This window comes from Gymnoscopelus microlampas (assembly GCF_963454915.1).
Source record: "Gymnoscopelus microlampas genome assembly, chromosome: 16".
Classification (NCBI taxonomy): domain Eukaryota; kingdom Metazoa; phylum Chordata; class Actinopteri; order Myctophiformes; family Myctophidae; genus Gymnoscopelus; species Gymnoscopelus microlampas.
This window is the reverse complement of record NC_139953.1, coordinates 42,818,184-42,840,249: the sequence shown is the minus strand read 5'-3', so window position 1 is coordinate 42,840,249 and position 22,066 is coordinate 42,818,184. Positions and strand designations below refer to the sequence as shown.

The window sequence follows — 22,066 nt, the reverse complement described above, 5'->3', positions numbered from 1 at the left end:
ATCAGATGACTGTGGACATCTTCAACACAGTGTCTTTACGATGGATTCAGTTGCCCCGAGTGACAGCTAGAGGAGGAGAACGTCCTTCTGAGGTTCCCCACGAGCAGCACAGCCACACAGCTGTGTTGATAGAACATATCGTCTACATCTGGGGGGGACGTAGGTACGACAGGGATAGGTCAAGCAACAAGCTTTTTGCATTTGATGTCAACACCCACAGATGGTTCAAGCCTAATGTTTCTGGGACTGTGCCCGAGGCGAGGCAGCAGCACTCAGCCTGTGTCTCGGGGAAGGTTATGTATATCTTTGGAGGATACAAAGATGTGACCGGATGCACTAATAATGACATCTACAAGTTGGACACCACCACAATGGCCTGGACTTTAATTAATACCAGAGGTACGCCACCAGCTGCTTCAATATATCACTCTGCCACAATCATGGGGACAAAGATGTTTGTACTTTCGACCTACTACCAGAACAACTACAACTACTACAAATGCATCAAAGTGTTTGACACAGAGAGCAGCCGTTGGCTGAGCACGCCTTCTACACAGCCTACTCCAGAAGGGCGCGTAGATCATTCAGCCTTTGCCTACAATGGAGAGCTGTACATAGTAGTTGGCGGCAGCGATTTTCCCAAAGACATTAAAGTCAAAGATCTGTGGAAGTTCAATCCAGAGACTTTCTCCTGGAAAACGGTTGAGGTCAAGGGGAACGGCCCAGGTTGGATGTCAAGCAGGTGGTGTTGCATGGTGGGAGATCAGTGCGTCCTCTTTGGAGGAGACACGACCTTTCAGCTGTGCATCTTAGACTTAAGTCCTAGTCTGAAGATGTTATGCAAGCTGGCAGTTATTCAGTACGGTCTGGAACAGGCGGATCTCCCACATGACATCAGGTGGGAACTGGCAGCCATGATGAGAACCAACAACAGAAACTGATAAAATAACATAGCTCACTTAACCCTTGCACAGCGTTACCCCAACCGGCGTGCCGCGGCCCTTTAGTGTGCCGTCTGACAGGGCTTGTTGGTGTGCCGTCTTTCAAAGAAACAGAACGAAACCAACCCCGCCCCCTCGAGAACCATGGACGAGGGACAGCGAGTGCGTTTTCGGGCAGCGGAAGCTTCCGCGGCGGAGCAGCGGGCTGCCGGCGGGGGAGCAGTTTCCTATGCCTAAACCTAACCCTAACCCCTAACCCTAACCTCAGTAAAACTAAACCTAACCCCTAACCCTAACCTCAGTAAAACTATACTACTGTTTTCTTTTTCAAAAAAAGTTTCACACTAAGACTAAGGCAGTTGTATTGTGGCCATATATATTTTAAGTGTTTTTCTGGGAAGGTGAATCCAACTCCTCATTTCTCAGCATTTGAAAAGTCTCGAGGAGAAACTGGCCTTTTAGTCATCTGAAGCTAGGGGGGGGGGGGGGGGGGGATTTCTACGCCTGCTTTCCACCACTGCTCAGATGCCAATCTCATCTCGGCAAACATAGCTTCAAATATAACAAGAAAAAGTGCTCCTCGGAGCACAACTCTCCGCCAGAAGACTTGTGTTGGTTCGAAGGTCGCAAAGGTCGCTATCCCTCTTGTATATGTAAGTGTCCTATCCATCCTGTCTGGGTAAGTGTCCTCTTCCGTTCATTCTGTGTAAGTGTCCTATCCCTCCTGTCCTATCCGTCCTGTCTATGTCAGTGTCATATCCCTCCTGTCTATATAAGTGTCCTATCTGTCCTATCTGTCCAATAAGACAGATAGGAACAATTGGACCGCGACTACTTGACTACTTCCGGTTCGAAGGTCTGGGAGTGAGCTAGTGGCCGGATTTTCGGTATTGGAATCTGGCTTATCACAGTGACACATGTATTTATAGGTCGCTATCCCTCTTGTATATGTAAGTGTCCTATCCAACCTGTCTGGGTAAGTGTCCTCTTCCGTTCTGTCTGTGTGAGTGTCCTATCCCTCCTGTCTGTATAAGTGTCCTATGTCATATCCCTCCTGTCTATATAAATGTCCTATCTGTCCTATCTGCCAATTATGTATCATTTCATGGTTCCCGTCTTACCTCACTCTGACAGTGGCGGAGACACTGTCAGAGTGATGCCATGTATATATAGGCCCGGTGGCGTCACTAGCCAATCAGATCACAGTATTTCACGTGTCACGTGAGGCTTGACCAATCGGTGTGTCATGTTTAGAAAGTGAAAACGCAGTGATAACAATACTCTCCTGGCGGAGAGTAATAAGCCGAATAAATCGGAAAATAAAAGGAAGCAAATTAAATCAAAATTAAATGAATTAAGTTCATTAGAAAAAAAACATTTACCTTTTCAAATAGGCTTTTCGAGCCTTCTTTTCCCTGGTTTTGGATCTGCTTTATTGGCGTGCTGCTGAGAGACTACTGCTCTCTGCGCTCAATTAAGGTTTGTGTTTACATCTCATTACCTTTTGGGTTTCCTCTCGCCCTACAGAGACTCAGTCATATCACATTCAATTTCACTTGATTGCAGCAACGGTTCATGACGCAGGTTTTATGGAAAACTTTGAAAACCAGCGGTGCCGATCAAAGAGAGGTGTGTGTGTGTGTGTGTGTGTGTGTGTGTGTGTGTGTGTGTGCGTGTGTGTGTGTGTGTGTGTGTGAAGGGGAATAATCAAAGTGACAGACTCCTGATCCAGATTGCCTGCATGTAATTAGTCTGCCTTCCCATTTATCTGCCTCCATTCTGACGGCACGCGCACGCGCACACACACACACACACACACACACACACACACACACACACACACACACACACACACACACACACACACACACACACACACACACACACACACACACACACACCGTGAGTGACACATCAATGGCGAGAAGAAGAAAAGAAGGAGAGGAAGAGGAAGAGGAGTAGGAGGAGGAAGAAGAAGAAACGATGAAGGATAAAGGAAGTGGTGGTTGGTGATGTACTTTTTCTTTCATTACAAAAGGATGGCGGATCGAAGTGTGTTGTTGGGGGGTAACATCGAGGTGACTGTTACCTCACAGAGAGAAAGTAAGACAGGTAGACAGGCAGAAGTGGTGGAAAGTAACTAAGTACATTTACTTTTTACAATTATTCACAATTTTGCGGTATTTGTACTTTACTTGAGTATTTGCCATTTCCAGTACGTTTACGTCTACTCCACTACATCTCGGATCCAAATATTGCGCTTCTAATCCACTGCAATTATTATGAAACATACATTAATCACTTTAGCCCTATTTTTATACATAGGCTATTTGAAAAGAGCCGAACTCCAAGCTCACAACGCGTCGCATCGCGACGCGTTGTGAGCTTCTAGATCTGCTATTTTCAAACATTTTAGTACTTTTACTTTTGGTACTTTAAGTACATTTTGATGCCAACACTTGTGTACTTTTACTCAAGTACATTTTTAACTCTGGACTCTTACTTGTAACTGAGTATTTCTATATTGCAGTATTGGTACTTTTACTTAAGTCAAATATGTGAGTACTTTTTCCACCACTGACAGACAGACACATAGACAGAGAGACGGGTAGACAAATGGATGGATGGAAAGAGTGTCGGACGGGAAAAGACATACGGCACAACGATGGAAGGTTGAGTGATTTGTTTCAGCAAATGCTTGATTGACGGCTATTGGCTAATGATTGATTGATGGCTATAAGAGGGTTTTTAAAGTGGTTGATATTGAACTCCTTGCTTGTGGACTGACTCGTCTCAGACACCAACATCAACTGTCAAAATGTCTCATGGACACTGACCATTAAGATTGAGTTATTGTCCAGTGTTTCACACGCCGTATAAAAACTCACAAAGCATCGCAAAGCTAGTCTCGTGAGCCAGACTGTTGCCTAAAACAATTTTCACAAAGTCTTCCATCGTACAGTCTGGAGCAATGGAAGCTCTGAAAATAAAGGAGGAGGATAAAGCCTATGTGAAGATCCTCCAGTGTTCATTTGGTCGACTAGAACTATGACAAAAAAAATCATCGACTACCTTTTTTTCACTGACAAAAACAAAATAAAAACTAAGCTATGAAGACTAAAACTATGACTAGATATGTTGACAATTTTGTCAACAAATAAAAACTAGACTAAAATGTTAGGGAGGGACTAGGAAAAGAGATCCAGTAGAACTAAGACAAGTCGTTTTATTTTTGGTTTGGTTGCGTGTGGGTGTCACTCTCCAAAAATAACCGATCTACAACGTGTCGCGCTGCGACACGTTGTGAGCTTGTAGATCTGCTATTTCTGCACACAGCTGAGTATGAAACAGGCATTTCAACACCATCAGGCCCGCCAAAATACATTTTAGTCGACTAAATCAACCGTAGATCGACTCTGTCGACTAAAATCTTAATATATTTAGTCAACTAAAACTAGACTATGACTAAAATATGACTAAAACTAAATGGAATTTTATTCAAAAGACTATGACTAAACTAAATCAAAATTTGCTGTCAAAATCAACACTGGCCTCCTCCTCGCTTACGTTTCGTCTTTACAGTCGCGCAAATTTGTCCTAATGCAAATCGAGATAATTGAAGCATAATATAGCTTGCTGCTTATCATAAATGGACATTATAAAATAAAATGTAAAGATCATTTTAAAATATATTGTCGTGAACGGAAATGACGAACTGACAAAGATGACGTCTTCTGTTCTCCGCTTTCCGGAGGCGTAGTTCCAGACTCTGTGTAGCATTCAGAGATTGTGGAATAGTTGTCTGGCAATACAAGATTATAGCGAATGCAACGCTTTGCGAGCGTGTATATGCGATATTTCCAGCATACTGTGTTAAGAAGAAAATGTGAGTACTTTTTTCACCACTGCATTTAGGGTTGACAAAATGCCAGGCGCACAATTTATCTATGTTGTCGGAGGAGCATGTTTTTTTTTTCTCGCCTCTGTACGCTTCTGGAGTCAACTGTGACCGTGATGGGTGATCGTCGTATATATATACGCCATCGGGACAAGGGCGGACGTCAGGACAGGACGGCCCGTACGTGACAGTGACAGGTGAGGTGATTTGTGCTCCTCCATGATTGGCGGGCCCCTGCTGCACACGGCGTGGCTCTCTCATCCGGAGCTTTCACTTAAACGCCTTTTAGACCCTGACTGTCTCTCATCACGGGGGGCGCCGCTGGCCCATAACCAGTGGTGGAAAAAAAGTACTAAAAAGTTTTACTTAAGTAAAAGTATCAATACTGCAATGTACAAACACTCTGTTACAAGTAAAAGTCCCGGAAAAAAATGTACTTGAGTAAAAGTGCAAGTACTCATTATGCTGAATGTCCTGTTTCACAGTTTTCAAATGTATAAAAATCTGCTATTTTCAAATGGCCGAAATATATGTGGGGCTGAAGTGGTTAATGTATGTTTTGTAATAATAAACAAAGTAACTAATCTACAAAGTAACTAGTAACTAAAGTTTTCAAATAATTGTAGTGGAGTAAAACGTACAATCTTCGCCTCTGAGATGTAGTGGAGTAGAAGTAAAAGTATACAAAATTGGAAATACTTCAGTGAAGTAAAAGTACCTCAAACTTGTACTTAAGTACAGTACTTGTACTCAGTTACGTTCCACCGCTGTCCGATAACACCCTGACTGTCTCTCATGACGGGGGCATTAAGGTCTCTGGCAGGGTCTCATATCATTCATCAGGGACGTGCACAGAGAGACTCTAGGTGGTGCTAGAGCACCTGTCCTTTGCCCTCTTGACCAGAAGAGCCCTTTTGAAAAAAAGGGCAAGTTTACAGCAGGGGTCTTCAACAGGGGGTCCGGGACCCCTAGGGGGTCCTCAGAGTTACTACAGGGGGTCCGCCAAATCTTTATGTGATATGATTTTTCTTTTTACCATAACCACTCGAAACCTAGCATCCCTTTTCTGAGGAGAACTTTAGCCAAAAATAGCAGATCTACAAGCCCACAACGCCTCGCAGCGCGAGGCGTTGTGGGCTTGTAGATCGGCTATTTTTGGCAAAGAGGTATAGGTGTAGAGGGAAAAAAGAGCAGACGAAGTCGACAAAAAAAAAGTATAATTTACTTGAGCACCTGCCCCTCAAAATGTCTGTGCAGTGCACGCCACTGGCATTCATTCATTCAGAGGCCGTGAGGGAAAAATCATAATGATTCTCCTCTCTGTCGGGGGAGGGAGCGGTTATGGTGGGGCTGCATGATGCCGGCTCTAAAAATAGAGTGAGAGCCGTGCCTCGCTGTGCGTGTGTGTGTGTGTGTGTGTGTGTGTGTGTGTGTGTGTGTGTGTGTGTGTGTGTGTGTGTGTGTGTGTGTGTGTGTGTGTGCTGTCATTACTGCAACGCTTTCTGTGTCTCAGTCAGTCCATGGGCAGAGCTCCCAATTTATTTATTTGCGATTGAATCCTCTCCTCCAGTGTTGGCAGATTTTCCAAGACAAATAAGCAACCAGGGTCTATGAAAACAGGCCCAAAATAAGTCACTATTATAGGCCACATGAGCACTTTAAACCTATATGCATCGGATGTTTGAAAATAGCTGATCTACAAGCTCAATCGCGATGCGACGTGTTGACAAATACATATTCATCTGGGGGTCCTTGACACGAAAATGTTTGAGAACCCCTAGTTTAAACGACATTTGGAAACAAGCCCAAAATAAGCAACTACATCTTACAAACAAGCCCAAAAAACGCAACCCGCACCAATAATTTACAAGCAACCCCCCCCCCCCCCCCCCCCGGTCAGAGAGAGAGAGAGAGAGAGATAAAGATCTCAGCACTGTTTAAACAAAAGGAACAGTGAAGAGCAGAGGTTGAATCGATCATGGAGGGTATTAAGTATAAAAAAAAGGTACCCATCTAAAACATGCAGTAAATGCTGTGGACAGATCAGTAGGCTACATCTCCACCCTAAAGCATGAGAGTTCTTTCATCTAAGCCAGCTGTCGTTCTCAAGGAACCCCAAAATGATATGTATTTGGCCATGGACCCCCATATCAAAAAGATTTTGTGACAGGGACCTCCAGAAGCCAACTAGAAACTGTGCTCCTCGGAGCACAGGTCTCCGCCAGTACTAATCCTGTCTTACCTATTTATATTACATATTGTCACGTGTCACTTGACCAATGTTAGCTTGGTCAAGTGACACGTGGTGGCGGAGACAACAAATCACACCCCATTCATATTTAGAAACAACAGTGGTCATCACAGTGATGGAAGCTCACTTCAAAAAAAGTGCGTGGTGCTATTTATAGGTTTTTATTTCATCATGCGTCTCGCTAGCCAATCAAAGCATTGGTGACAACATATTGTCACGTGTCAGGTGAAGCCTGACCAATGTTAGCTTGGCTGAGACGGACACACACACGGACGGACGGAGACGAAAACATACTCTCCACCATACTGGCGGAGACAAAAATAGTAGATCTACAAGATTTACTGATGTGAGATTTGGGTAGACAGGAAGAAAGCTGTCCAAGGACACTCCAAGGTGTGTTTCCCAAAGAATAGTGGGTTTACGTTGTTAAAGAGGTTAAACTGTCACTGATCTATTGTACTTAAAGTACCAAGAGTTGAAAGTACTCATTATGCAGAAGGTCCCATTTCACAAGTTTTCAAATGTATAGACATCTTTTGAAAATAGCCGATCTACAAGCTCACAATGCGTCGCATCGCGACGCATTGTGAGCTTGTAGATCTGCTATTTTCAAATGGCCGAAATGTATATAGATTTGAAGTGGTTAATGTTTGTTTTGTAATAATAATCAATCTACAAAGTAACTAATAACTAAGGTTTTCAAACAAATGTAGTGGAGTAAAAGTACAATATTTGGATCCGAGATGTAGTGGAGTAGTAAGTAAAAGTATTAGAAATTGGAAATACTCAAGTAAAGTACAAATACCTCAAAATTGTACTTAAGTACAGTACTTGAGTAAATGTACTTACAGTAGTTACTTTACACCACTGTTGTTATGTCACAGAGGCAGGGAATGCGGGCCTGCAGCACACAGTGTATTTCCTCTCGAGGCATCATCAATGGCAAAAAGTAGAACGCTATTCTTGCAAACGTTGCTTTTCTCAAAGAAAAGTAGAACAGGTGGAGATGTTTTCCCGTTCGTAAAAAAACAACAACAACAGAAAAAAGTGTGGGGGGGAAGATTAAAACGTCAATGCGATTGCTGGAAATTACCGGGGGGACCACTTTCAAGCTGTTTCAGTCTTAACCCTTTAAGAACGGGAACGCATCTGTGTCATTTTAAGATTTCTTTGGCTCTATAAAAATAGCAGATATACAAGCTCATAGCACGGCACCGAGTGCCGCGCTACGAGCTTGTAGATCTGCTATTTATTTTTTATCGTGAAAATGTGTGCAAATCTTTAGTTTGAATATGTATATATATTTACTTTTTTAAAGCGAAAGTATTTAACTCAAATCTTTGCTTCTGGGGATTTTACAAATGTCTTCTAAATCCTAACAGTTTTTTTTCTTTTTTACTTATGTCGCTATATTTTCAATGGTTTTCCAACTTTTTTCATGTCAAGGACCCCCAAAATAATATGTATTTGTCCGCGGACCCCCTCCCATCTAAAAATATTTTGTTCCAGGGACCCCCAGAAGCAAAGATTTGAGTTAAAAATGAGTTGCACAAATTTTCACAATTTTTCCCAAAAATAGCCAAAGAAATCTTAAAATGACACAGATGCGTTCCCGGTCTTAATGGGTTAATCTGTGAAACGGGGAAAAAAGGCAGAACCGCGGCTTGGAAACGGGGGAATGTTAGATAAAGTATATTCCCTGGCAAGCGGGGGTCCATGCAAGCGAAAGCCTGGCACGTACGGCGTGCCAGCCCAGCACGCTCTAACGGGTTTCCCACGGAGGATAAATTGCATGCGACGCAACATCATTTATTACCGAAACACTGCCGACCGAGATAGGCTGACAGAAGAAATCATTGCGGCTCCACAAACAAGACTAAGGTTTTTTTTTCCCCCAAAACCTCAATTCCTTGAGGAGTGTCGGCATGAAACAAATATGAAATGATATTAATTACAGGAAAACACTAGAGCTGTCAGGGTAAGGCTCACTAATTCAATGAGCCGAATGGGGGACGGATTTATATCGCTGCATTGACATGCGGTTTTTCTCAAACTGGCCAACAAAAAGGCATATTTTTCCCCATCTAAAACTATAAACATGTCCATCAGCACTCACCATGTCATCTTCTGGGATGATTACTTTCACATAAGAGGCTTCAAAGCAACAAAATGATATAACAATAATAATCTAGGTTAGGGGTCTTTCAACAGGGGGTCCGGGACCCCTAGGGGGTCCTCATAATTAGTACGGGGGGGGGGGGGGGGTGCCAACTCTCTGTGTGATAGGAACTTTTTGTTTGTGTTAAATTAAAACCACTTCAACCCTATAGCGTCCCTATTCTGCGGGGACCATTTAGCCGGAAAAAGCAGATCTACAAGCTCACATCGCCTCGAGCTGCAAGGTGTTGTGAGCTTGTAGATTTGCTATTTTCAGAGCCAAAGGTCAAGATTACTAAGGCTATTTATAACATACACATTAACATGAATACAACGTATTAATATACAAGATAAAGTGTAAAAAAACCAAAAAACACTGATGGTAGTGTTGTCAAACAAGTCTATGAAGCTATCTATGAAAATGTTTATACAATATAGTGTGTGTGTGTGTGTGTGTGTGTGTGTGTGTGTGTGTGTGTGTGTGTGTGTGTGTGTGTGTGTGGGGGGGGGGGGGGGGGTCCATGCTTCATCTCTCTCTCAGCTAAGGGGTCGTCCTTGGCGTGAAAAACGTTGAAGACCCCTGATCTAGGTTGTCGATGGTGTACAACAACTCCCTTTTTTTCTAATCTCGGTCAACACATTCTCACGCCCGCGTTGTGACAAATGGGTGACAAGTCGGGACAGGATTTGACCATGTGGCGCCCGTCTGACATGACGGGACACGACGAGACTGACAGTTCTGTCGCTTCACATTTTGACGGGGACAAAGAGGATTTTGTGATGCCAAGCCATGTCGGTATGCAAGTCGAACGGCTCTGAGCCATCATCATCAGATGCAGGTTTTGCACCGCTTTGCACGAGGGGGAGTCGGGCACTCGTTTGTCTAAAAAGCAGTGGTTCTCAATCTTTTCAGGCTGTGACCCCCAAAAACATATTTGAACTGGGGACCCAGGCTTTGACCCAGGCTTTGACTTTTGACAGGGGCCAGTTCCAAATTGCAGCCACCTGTAAGTGCTCTTTTAGAGCGGTTTTGAAGGAGAGTAAGGATTCCATTGTTTTATAACTGTTGGCAGGGCATTCCACATTTTTGTGGCATAGCAGTAGAACAAATTTAACCCCTTGTTAGAGCCAAATCTGGCTTGAACGTGGAGCTCCATCTCCCTTGTGATTGTGGACGTCTTTGACGTTTTTGAAGTATTTTGACAGGTACATGGGTGTCTTTGTGTTGGAGGTGTAGTGTAGACGTTGTAGACCAGGGCCATTGCAAGTTGCTGTATTCTGATGTATTCTGCGGGTTAGGCTGCGCGCAAGATAGTTGGTTCCCCACCCCAGTGGAGAGAGAGAGACAGACAGACAGACAGACAGACAGACAGACAGACAGACAGACAGACAGACAGACAGACAGACAGAGGTATAGATGCAGAAACAAATAACAGGGACTGCCATGTTTTTTTTTTTCTCTGCCATCCATCGTTTGCTGCCTGGCTTGCCATCACCTGAAGTAACAGGTAAGCAGGAGCTTTCTTCTCCTCTCTGTGGATGGAGAGGAGCCCATGAATGAACTGTTGACCGGGAGCAGAGATTATTCAATGAAAGAAAGGGAGAAAAGAAGAGAGAGAATAATAAAATGGGGACCTGGCTTGGCTCAGCTGGATGGCTGCCCCCCGACAGATTTGTTTTTGGAGTCAGGTCCATTCCCACCCGCAAAAATAAAAAAAACAAAAGATAGGAGGCGGAAAGATAAAAAAAAACTAAACAAAAACCACAAAGAAAATAGACAGAGAAATAGAGGTCGAGACAACCAATGGATCGGTGAACACTGCACAACACTCTTCAAATAGAAAAGATGTCAAAACAAACAGAGAGGGTGGAAAGACTGCAGACTTGTTTTTATCTGTGTCGGGACTGAATAATACATTATCGTCTCTGTCGGCGTGGAAACCTCATATGTTCCAAAACCGTTACTTTTCAGGATTCACATTCAAAAGCATCACAAGTAGCAAGATCTGCTTGTAGATCTGCTACTTTTTTTGTGTGTGACGCCGTAGTATGATCAAGTAGGGCGTTATTAATTCATTAAAAAAACACAAAAAGTTAGAATATGGAGATTGCCCGACAGCAATGACACTCAATGGTAATATGTACTCAATGGCTATAGGACTTCATACCCTACATATCACTGCACTGTATGTGTGTAATAATAATAACTAGAAAGTACTGTTCCTGAAGAAACAGTGTGGGATCGCTAAGAATGTTGAGCTGGTATTGAGTATTGATAGTGTTAGTAGTGTTATAGTAGGTCATAATACAATGACATCAGTATTATGACGTCACTAGAATGGCATTACCATTCACTAGAATGGCATTATGCATTATGACGTCACTAAATGGCACTTCTCCATTGAAATGACCCAAAAAACGGGTGGAATAATAATTAGAAAATGTACTCCTCGGAGCACAAGTCTCCGCCAGCAGACCCGTGCTATTTTAACCAAAGGAAATCACTTACCCTATCTTTAACCATAGTTTTCTAGAAATGTTCTGATTCTTAGATTAGAACATCTAAGGATTAGAACATGTTAGCTTGGCTAACATGTTCAATCAGCCAAGCTAACATGTCCAACGTTAGCTTGGCTGATGGCACTGATGTCACTTCAAAACATGTAAACAATGTTTTGAAGTGACACACCTATTTATAGGTCTCTATTTCGTCATGCGTCTCGCTAGCCAATCAAAGCACACCCTTTCAACATATTGTCACGTGAAGCTTGACCAATGTTAGCTCGGTGGACACACGGAAGGACGGAGACAATAACTAGAATGGCATTACCATTCACTAGAATGGCATTATGCATTATGACGTCACTAAATGGCTCCATTGAAATGACCCAAAAACGGGGGGAATAATAATAATAAATAGTGAAGATAACATTAGTGTGATCGCTAAAGCGATCCCACAATAATAATAATAATAACTTTATTTATACAGCGCCTTTCAAAAACAAGTTACAAAGTGCTTTACAATAACAACAGTTAATATACAATACAAATCAGAAATGTATCGCATAAGTAGTACAACAGTTCATAATCTAAAAAAACCCTATGCGATAGAGGTGAGTTTTTATAAGAGATTTGAAAGAGCAGTGTAGTGCAGTTCCACAGCCGAGGGGCCCGGACGGCAAAAGCCCTTTGTGACAAGGCGAGACTTTGGTACCGTCAATAAGGCCCTGCTGGATAATCTCAGGCAGCGGCCTGGCTTATAAGGAGTTACAAGATCACAGATATACGCAGGATTTAAAAACAAGCAGTAAAATCTTAAAATCAATTCTAAAACTCACAGGTAACCAGTGAAGGGCCACAAGGACTGGTGTAATGTGCTCACTTCTTTTTGTGTGGGTCAGGAGCTTGGCAGCTGCGTTTGGTATCAGTTGCAGTCTTTGAATATTTTGCTTGCTGATCCCTGAATAAAGTGCATTGTAATAGTCAAGTCTGGAGGAGACTCTCACTCATAGCATTCACAGGATCAAAGGAGCAGAGCTCCTCTCCAAAAGTTAAACTATAGCATATAGAGGCTCATAACCCCAAAGTCTGCTTAATAGTTGGGGTTGTGCAGTGCACATCCCTCTGGGTATGCATGGGTCATAGACCATATAAATGAATGGACAAAGTCACGCCCCTGGTTTCTACAGGCCCGTTTTGAAGCCTGTTTTTCAGCGATTTCAAACCCGCCATCTTTCTATATCCGGTTCCGAAATGCTAACGGAAATTAATGCTATTGCTATTGCGGTTTCTGTTTATTAAAGAGCTGGAAAGACAGGGAAACCTCTGTTACTGAACAAACACTCTATAACAATGATTACAAAAAAAGATGTTGACCCAAAAAATCACTTACCCTACCTTTTATTTACTAATCATGTTCTATAAACATACTATATACAGTATAACTTGAGAATTCAAATAACCATACAATTCCAAGCATTTATAATTTTTTTTAAGGCAGTTGATAATTTGGGTCTTCACTCGGCAGAACCAGTAAAATCCCTAGAAACATACCCTACTTTATCATTCATTTAAAAAAATAATGGGACCATAATTTACTAAACGCATATCATGATGATTTATTAAAAAAGACAACTTACAACTGGCGATTGAAAACATAAAGTGTTCATGACAATGTTTACTAAGGTAATAAAATCAATACAAAGTATAAAGTCCGCCAAAAACCTCATTGACTTGCATTGAGATTATATCTTATTGAGGCCAGTAGAAGGTGAAATAGCGACATCAGCTGGGCCATTAACACATTGTGTGCCAAAAACGGTCCGGACTGTTTTTAAAAGCCATGCGTGGAGTGCCCTAAACGCTTATAATCGTTTAGCAATTTCCCCCCTTTTTTTTCACAAGGGGCACCCTAGCGCAACTTTGGAATCACCCATGGTGCCTTTAAAATGGACGGGACAGATGTGGATGGGTGCCAAAAAAACTGGCTTCCATCCACTCCTGTTATATCTCCTTGATAAAAACCTCCGGATCTCCTTAACTTTTTTACAGTGGTGAGAACGAGCCATTTTCGGTGCGCGATCACTCCGCAATGGCGGCTCGCGTGAGAGATGTTCCAGGCGTTAGACGGGACCATTGACCATCGTACACGGCACGCATCCATTGTTTACATCCGTGTCCTCGTCGTGGCCACTACAGCGCTAAACATATCAGCGTAAACGGTAAAGAACGCCAGCACTAGATGTACACTGTTTTAATATAACTCTGGCACTTAATGTGTTAATAGGAACAGCAGGCTGAACGAGAACCCGGAAGTGAGCTTCAATTCCAGCAAAGGGGGTTTGCCCCTTGGTATGGACAGACAGACAGACAGACAGACAGACAGACAGACAGACAGCGTCCTACCTGTCTGATGCCCAGCCTGTAGGCCACGATGCGGTCGACAGCGGCCGGGTTCATCTGGGTCCACTGCAGCTTGAAGCCGTAGACCCTGGGTCTGTTCTGCCACAGAGGGCTGTAGGTGTCATAGTAGAACTCTGGGGCGTAGGCCTTACCTGGAACAACACACACAGACACACATTTAAAGTCTTGTGCCAGGGACCCCCTGAAGAAAATTATTCATACTTTTCCAAACATCTTACCACAACTTAAAAAAAAAAAAAAACCCTCAGAGTAGGGGTCTTCAACGTTTTCAGGCCAATGACCCCCTAGTTGAGAGAGAGATGAAGCAGGGACCCCCTAGCTTTGATTCATTGATTGATGTACTTTATTTAGTAAGACATGAGAACATCAGTACATGGAAGTACAAATTCACAGTACAAGGTCTACTAAACTGGAAGACTCATTAAGCACTGAACTTGTTTAAGATGAGATCCCCATGCACACAGAGAGAGATATTGTATAAAATTGTGTCTTTTTTTGTTTACTTGGTCTGCTCTTTTTTCCCTCTGCACCATACCTCTTTGCCAAAAATAGCCGATCTACAAGCTCACAACGCCTCGCAGCGCGAGGCGTTGTGAGCTTGTAGATCGGCTATTTTTGGCTAAAGTTCTCCTCGGAAAAAAAGGATGCTAGGGTTCAAGTGGTTAAGGTAAAAGAAAAAAAATCATATCACACAAAGATTTGGCGGACCCCCTGTAGTAACTCTGAGGACCCCCTAAGGGTCCCGGACCCCCTGTTGAAGACCCCTGCTTTAGAGGCTCTGCACATCTTAGATATTTTTCCAATATTTTGAGAAATACCAGATGTACAAGCTTGCAGTGCGGCACGAAGTGACGCGCTGTGAGCTTGTAGATCTGGTATTTTTGAATAGCTGAACATACACATGGATAATGTGGTTAAAATGAATATGACGCTATCTTAAATCCTTTAGCTGGGGACCCCCTGGAACCAAAATTGTACAGTACTTGAATACTTGTACAGTACTTAGTTACTTTCCACCACTGCTGATGATGTTACACGTTTCATATTACATGGGAACGTCAAGTCTCTAAAAAAAAAAGAAGGACTTGTCAGTCAGGCTTTTGCCTGCATTTCTGTCAGTTGGATCTGAATCCAGGCTGATTTTTAATTGGAGCCAAGGACACAAACCTCTTTCAAAGCATCTCTTATTATAATTACTGTACAGACATCAGACCATCAAGATGACGGGAAGATGGTGAAATAACTTGAAAGGTCATTTGAAGTGTGACTGTATCACAATATGTGACGTATAGGTCATAGGTCGTAGGTCGCTGAGAGGACACGTTTTCAGTTTTGCGGACTGTAGGAAACAAGCTGTAGAAAACAAACTGATGCTAATATTATTTGTGATAAAAAATATTCAGAGATAGGCCTACAGTACATCTAATTACAAATCAACTGTCAACAAGCATTTAAAAAAAAAATGCTGCCTCATGCTGTGAATTACTTGTATAATGGCCCCTGAAACTCCCCAAAAAGAACACACCACTTCCTCAATGAGACAAACAAATCATGTAAAGTGCACTGTTACATAATATACAGCTACAATTTATTTCCCTCTCTCAGTAGCCTACTATATCTTGAAGAACGACAACTTTCAATGTGGGTTTTAGTGTTCACACAAAAGTGTGAACACAAATCGTGTGTGGGAACACAAATCGAAAGTGTGAGAGTGGGTGAAACAACTACAATGCGAGTCTACCATCAGACTGCTGAACAAGCCGGGAATGACCACCGTCTTTCATCAGGTTGGCCTTGGACTTTTGCTTCCCTCATAGTCTCGCGTCACCAGACAACTATTCCACAATCTCTGAATGCTATATAGAGTCTGGAACTCCACTTCCCGAAAGCTGTTTAACGGAAGTTGTTCAGACCGGAAAGACATTCGACCAATCACGACGCGGTGCCCGCGGACCTGTAGTCCCAGTGGAAACAGAACCGAGGCGGAAGCATAGTCATAGGAGCGGTAGATCCATGTTATTTGTGCGAGGATTGTTTATCACAGAAAACTGAGAAAGGTATCATGGAATTAACGCCGAAAAAAACTGTGAAAGAAGACACTAGTAGACATAAACGATGTTTATGAGATTCGTTGATTCCAGTCGGACTCCTTTGCGCCACTGCACAATGCTGAAACGGACGTGGGTAGGGGATGGGCATCCGCTTTCCCCTTACACATTATCAGAGCTTCCGAGTCCCAGATTGTATGCCGGAAACATTTGTAAATTGTGGGAGGCAACAGTCTGGTAACGCAAGACTACTTCCCTCATGGACCTTTTGTGGGTGAACTATCCCTTTAATCTCATGTGCAACGCACTGATACTCTTCTTTCACTGATGTCATGAACAGCATATACCAGCTATGCTCACGTACCTTAATTCTAAACCTCACGTAGGCTACATAATGTTTGGATGGATATACCATGTGTAAATATGTAGATACCTTGTGTACTTCTTCTTTCTTTTCATTCTCTTTCTGGAAACAATTAAAAAACGACGTAGATCTTGCACAAAAACGAATTGCACCCACTGTTTTACAGCTGTAAACCTGTGATGTGACAATAAAGATGATTCTGATTGAAAGCCCCACCCGCTAGAGGCTGTGTTGGCTCCTTTAAGGGTATAGAGCAGTGGTTTTCAACCAGTGGTCCGGGGACCACCAGTGGTCCTTGAGGGAGTGCCAGGGGGTCCCCGGCAAAATTAGTTAATAGCGTCACAATAATTTTTAACCACTTAGCTTTGGCTATTCAAAAATAGCAGATATACAAGCTCATAGCGCGGCACCGAGTGCCGCGCTATGAGCTTGTAGATCTGCTATTTTTGAAAAACCTTGAAAACGTGTGCATATCTTTGAATATTCATATTTTTTTTTTAAGTGAAAATTAACTGATATCTTTGCTTCTGGGGGTCCCTGGCACAAAATATTTACAAATGGGGGTCTGCGGCCAAATGTATATCAATTTAGGGGTCCTTGGCATGAAAAAGGTTGAAAACATAGAGGGGTCACAACAATGACGTTACCCTCAGAGCCACCGCCTCTAGCAAGCACGACTAAAGACGATCGTAACAATGGTGTCGTTTGATCTTGGGAGTTGTTCCTGCTTTTCTTTTTTTTTTCTCCACACAGATTGGTGCACACAACACAACGCGACGCGAGCCTGCATGGAACCTAGACCCATGAATCACTTTCATTTTCTAACAGTGATGATGAACCCCCATTCAACAGGGGACTGGCCTCGATTGGCCCTGTATTCATCAGAGTTCCTGGAGACACAAGGACGTTCGGAGTCCTCAGATTGTCGCCGCGTACAATCAGAGCTGCAGCCAAAAAGCTGCTGCTTTTGTCCATCTGGGTAAATGGAAGCTGGAGGCCAATAGAGTCCAATCACAACATTCACATGACTGAGAGAGAGAGAGAGAGAGAGAGAGAGAGAGAGAGAGAGAGAGAGAGAGAGAGAGAGAGAGAGAGAGAGAAAGAGAGAGAGAGAGAGAAAAATAACACTATTCACCCCCATGAATCAAGAAATTAAAAATATGAGAGAGACAGAGAGACACAGAGAGAGAGAGAGAGAGAGAGAGAGAGAGAGAGAGAGAGAGAGAGAGAGAGAGAGAGAGAGAGAGAGAGAGAGAGAGAGAGAGAGAGAGAGAGAGTGAGAGAGAGAGAGAGAGAGAAAAACACTATTCGCCCCCATGAATGAAGAAATTAAAAATATTAGAGAGAGAGAGAGAGAGAGAGACAGTCAGACAGACAGACAGACAGACAGACAGACAGACAGACAGACAGACAGACAGACAGACAGAGAGAGAGAGAGAGAGTAAAGAGAGAGAAATAAATAACAGTACACTATTCACCCGCATGAATCAAGAAATTAAAAATGGTTGCCTGGATAACCGCCAGATTTCTGACACCCAAAAGCAGTCTGGGTTGGATCTGAATCCAGGCTGTTTTCTTTTTTAATTGGAGTCAAGGACACGAACCCTTTTCAAAGCATCTATTACCAACCTGCCATTTGGGCGCCGTTGTAATTTGGGAGGCAGACGCTGATTGGTCGGTTGCATCGCCTGATTGCAGACTGAGAGTTTGGATAAGGAGTTGGGCGGAATATTAGTTTTAACCCATTGAGACCTGAAGCCGGTTCTACATGTCTCCTAAATCCCAACAGTATTCTGAAAAACGTATGTTTCTATATCAGTGGTGCTCAATCTTTTTCATGTCAAGGACCCCCAAAATGATATGTATTTGGCCGCGGACCCCCATCAAAATATTTTGTTCCAGGGACCCCCAGAAGCAAAGATTTAAGTAAAAAATGTTCGCTTTAAAAAAATATATATTCAAAGATTTGCACACATTTTCACGATTTTTCAAAAATAGCAGATCTACAAGCTCGTAGCGCGGCACTCGGTGCCGCGCTATGAGCTTGTATATCTGCTATTTTTGAATAGCCCAAAGTGTAAAATAATGCTTTTTAGCTCAAATCTAAAAATGGGTTAATTACAGTAAAGTAGTAGTAGCAATACACACAATACAGAAACACTGTGTTAAACGTCCTGTATTCAAATGTGTGCTCGAACACACAAAGTACAAAAGCATTGGCATTAAAATGCTGAATGAGGTTTCTGTCGGGTGGAAACCTCATTATGTCCAAAACGCTTACAGATCTACTACTTTTGATGCTTTTGTGTGACGCAGTAGTATGACCACGTATTCATTTACAATAAAGACAATGCGCGATGTAGTAGATTTGACAATCAGGACTGTAATTGTCCTCACCAGGCGTCTGTCTGTCTGTCTGTCTGTCTGTCTGTCTGTCTGTCTGTCCGTCCCTCCCTCTGTTTGCAGCTAATCTTGGTCACGACTAGACTGATCAGCGTCAAACGTTGCACGCACACTCCCAGTAGGCCTACTGCCAGTAGGCCGTGGTCCATGGAAAAAGACACTCCAAACCAAATTGTTCAAATCAGCCTCAGGCAGCTTTGCGTTTTCTTTTCAGTCTATATAACTCTTGACACAATTAAAAGAATGTTTCCCCCCTGAAAGGAAAGCCAATCAATAGAATAATCACTAAAGAAAATAATCAATAGTTGCTAATGACTTACCCCCCCCTCCCACAACAACAAAATAGTAGGGACACCAGCAGTGGCGTGCACAGACATTTTGAGGAGCAGGTGCTCAAGTAAATTATACTTTTTTTTGTTTACTTGGTCTGCTCTTTTCTCCCTATACGTTTTTGCCAAAAATAGCCGATCAGCGCGAGGCGTTGTGGGCTTGTAGATCTGCTATTTTTGGCTAAAGTTCTCCTCAGAAAAGGGATTCTAGGTTTCAAGTGGTTATGGTAAAAAGAAAAATCATGTCACATAAAGATTTGGCGGACCCCCTGTAGTAACTCTGAGGACCCCCTAGGAGTCCCGGACCCCCTGTTGAAGACCCCTGCTGTAAACTGAAAAAAAAACAAAAAAAAAAACTTTTTTTTCTTTTTTTTCAAAAGGGCCCTTCTGGTCAAGAGGGCAAAGGGCAGGTGCTATAGCACCACCTAGAGTCTATCTGTGCACGTCCCTGGACACCAGCTTGAAAGTGGTTGCGGGAGGGAGTCTCGCTGCTAGCTTGACATTATAACCATGTGGGAAGATGTACTAACTATAACCACACTGGGCTGACGATGTCTGCCTGGCTGCCTTGCCTTGCCTTGCCTGGCAATTTGCACAGCAGAAGCTGTCAGGGCGGTTTATGTCACTGATGACTTAGAACGGCTCGTATCCTCCCCGACACGTTCAACGCTCCCCAGAGAACGAACCGCACAGTCCCCCCCCCCCCCCCCCCTCCTTGGGCTCACAAGTGTTGAACACATACTAGGCTCTCCATTAGGCTCCGCTTCATTTGACCGGGAGGCGGGTGAGGCCCCCCACATACCCCCCGCTCAGGAGGAGGAGGAGGGAGAAAAAAAAAACACAACCTGAAGACAGTGTGTTAAGGTCAGTGGTTCAAAGGGGACATGTCTGGTTCTAATGGCTGCCATGTCCCCCACTGTACTGCGGGCTAACAGTGCGTTATGTTGGATGGATATTAGCATATCGTCGCTGTCAGGCAGAAAAAAACCTTGTGCTGTAACTGTCCAAAACGGTTACTTTTCAGGACATGCAAAAAAAAAGAAAAGAAAAAGAAACCGGTGTTCCTAGAGGACTCGACTAACCCCTGCTCATTATGCTAGGGTGGGATGGCTCAGGGTAGAGTACATGAGAGAACATGCAATGGGCCTGGTCTTCAATATAGCTAATCAACGGACCACTATGGTTTACTGTGGTCTACACGAACGCACGCACGACACACACGCACGCACGTACACACACACAAACGCCCACGTTTATCTCACTATACTTGCAGTGTTGGAAAAAGTGCTCAAATTCTTTACTTAAGTAAAAGTAACAATACTGCAATATAGAAATACTCCGTTACAAGTAAAAGTGCAGAACTCAAAATTGACTTGAGTAAAAGTGTAAAAGTACTAAAATGTTAGAAAATAGCCGATCTACAAGCTCACAACGCGTCGCTATGCGACGCGTTGTGAGCTTGTAGATCTGCTATTTTCAAATAGCCTATGTATACGGCTAAAGTGGTTAATGTACGTTTCATAATATCATCATTTGTATCTGAAAGGTAACTAGTAACTAAAGTTTTCAAATAATTGTAGTGTAGTGTAATGTTACTTAAGTACAGTACAGTACTTGAGTAAATGTACTTAGTTACTTTACACCACTGTATACTTGTGAGGACATCAACATTTTATAGATGCCACTTTTAAGGCCGTTTCAGGCGGTGAGCGAGTGGTGCGGGCGTTCAGCAGGGATCGCGCCACGATCATTGTTGTTTTGTCCTCCTGCGCGTAGCCAGAAAAAAAAAGCAAATAATCGCCCGTCTCTCATTGAAAATGAATTACTAAGGCGCGTCACTCGCTCTCTCCGTCTGAAACGGCCTTTACCTTCATTTTTTGTGCCACTTTTAACTCTATAACCCCCCCGAAGCCTGAGTTATGCTTCGTTGCACGCTGAGCTACATAATGTAAGCTCAGAATGCGTCATCGTAGCGCAACGCGTGCTACAGAAATGTTCTGCCTTTTCCCGGGAATGCAACGTGACACATTTTGATTTCCATTTGAAATGCATGTTATCACACCTACGGAAACTATTACATTTACCAAGAACGTGATATAGGCCTATACACTGTAGAAGGACTCCATACAATCTGCCAGGAAAATTGGCCCCACAATGTCTATTTCTCAAATTATACTATATACTGTACAGCACTTGAGGGGACAATTCACCCCATAAGAATAGTAATGCGCGCGCGCGCACACACACACACACACACACACACACACACACACACACACACACACACACACACACACACACACACACACACACACACACACACACACACACACACACACACACACACACACACACACACACACACACACACACACACACACACACACACACACACACGTACAGTACGTCTCTGAGAGTCCAGGAGCCAAACTTCCATTTACAGAAGACATTACATTTCATGGGCAGGGAATGGGATTCCTGCCTTGGGCCTCATGCATGTATCTTTCTACATAATTATGTACAATGCGTAAAGTTATCACTCACCACCAGATATAATAACAATATATATATTTTTTTAAATCCACTAGGTTCCTTTAGGGCAGTGGTTCCCAAACTGGGGGGTCGGGACCCCCAAGGGAGTACCCAAATTATTATCCCCGGATGATTAACCCATTAAGAAAAAAATCTTAAAAAAAAAAATGTAAATCCTATAGTTTTTTGAAAAATAAAATAAAATATATTTTTTCACGAT

At 43.0% G+C, this 22,066-nt stretch overlaps 1 protein-coding gene across 1 annotated transcript in view; it reads right to left on the bottom strand.

Moving 5' to 3' along the window:
• Positions 1-22,066, bottom strand: part of LOC311062689 (MAM domain-containing glycosylphosphatidylinositol anchor protein 2) — a gene marked incomplete at both ends in the record, with an annotated part of 584,351 nt that overhangs the window by 85,545 nt on the left and 476,740 nt on the right. Inside the window, 1 exon segment of the mRNA XM_084081896.1 lies at positions 14,153-14,301. Coding sequence (XP_083938022.1) covers positions 14,153-14,301 — 149 coding nt within the window.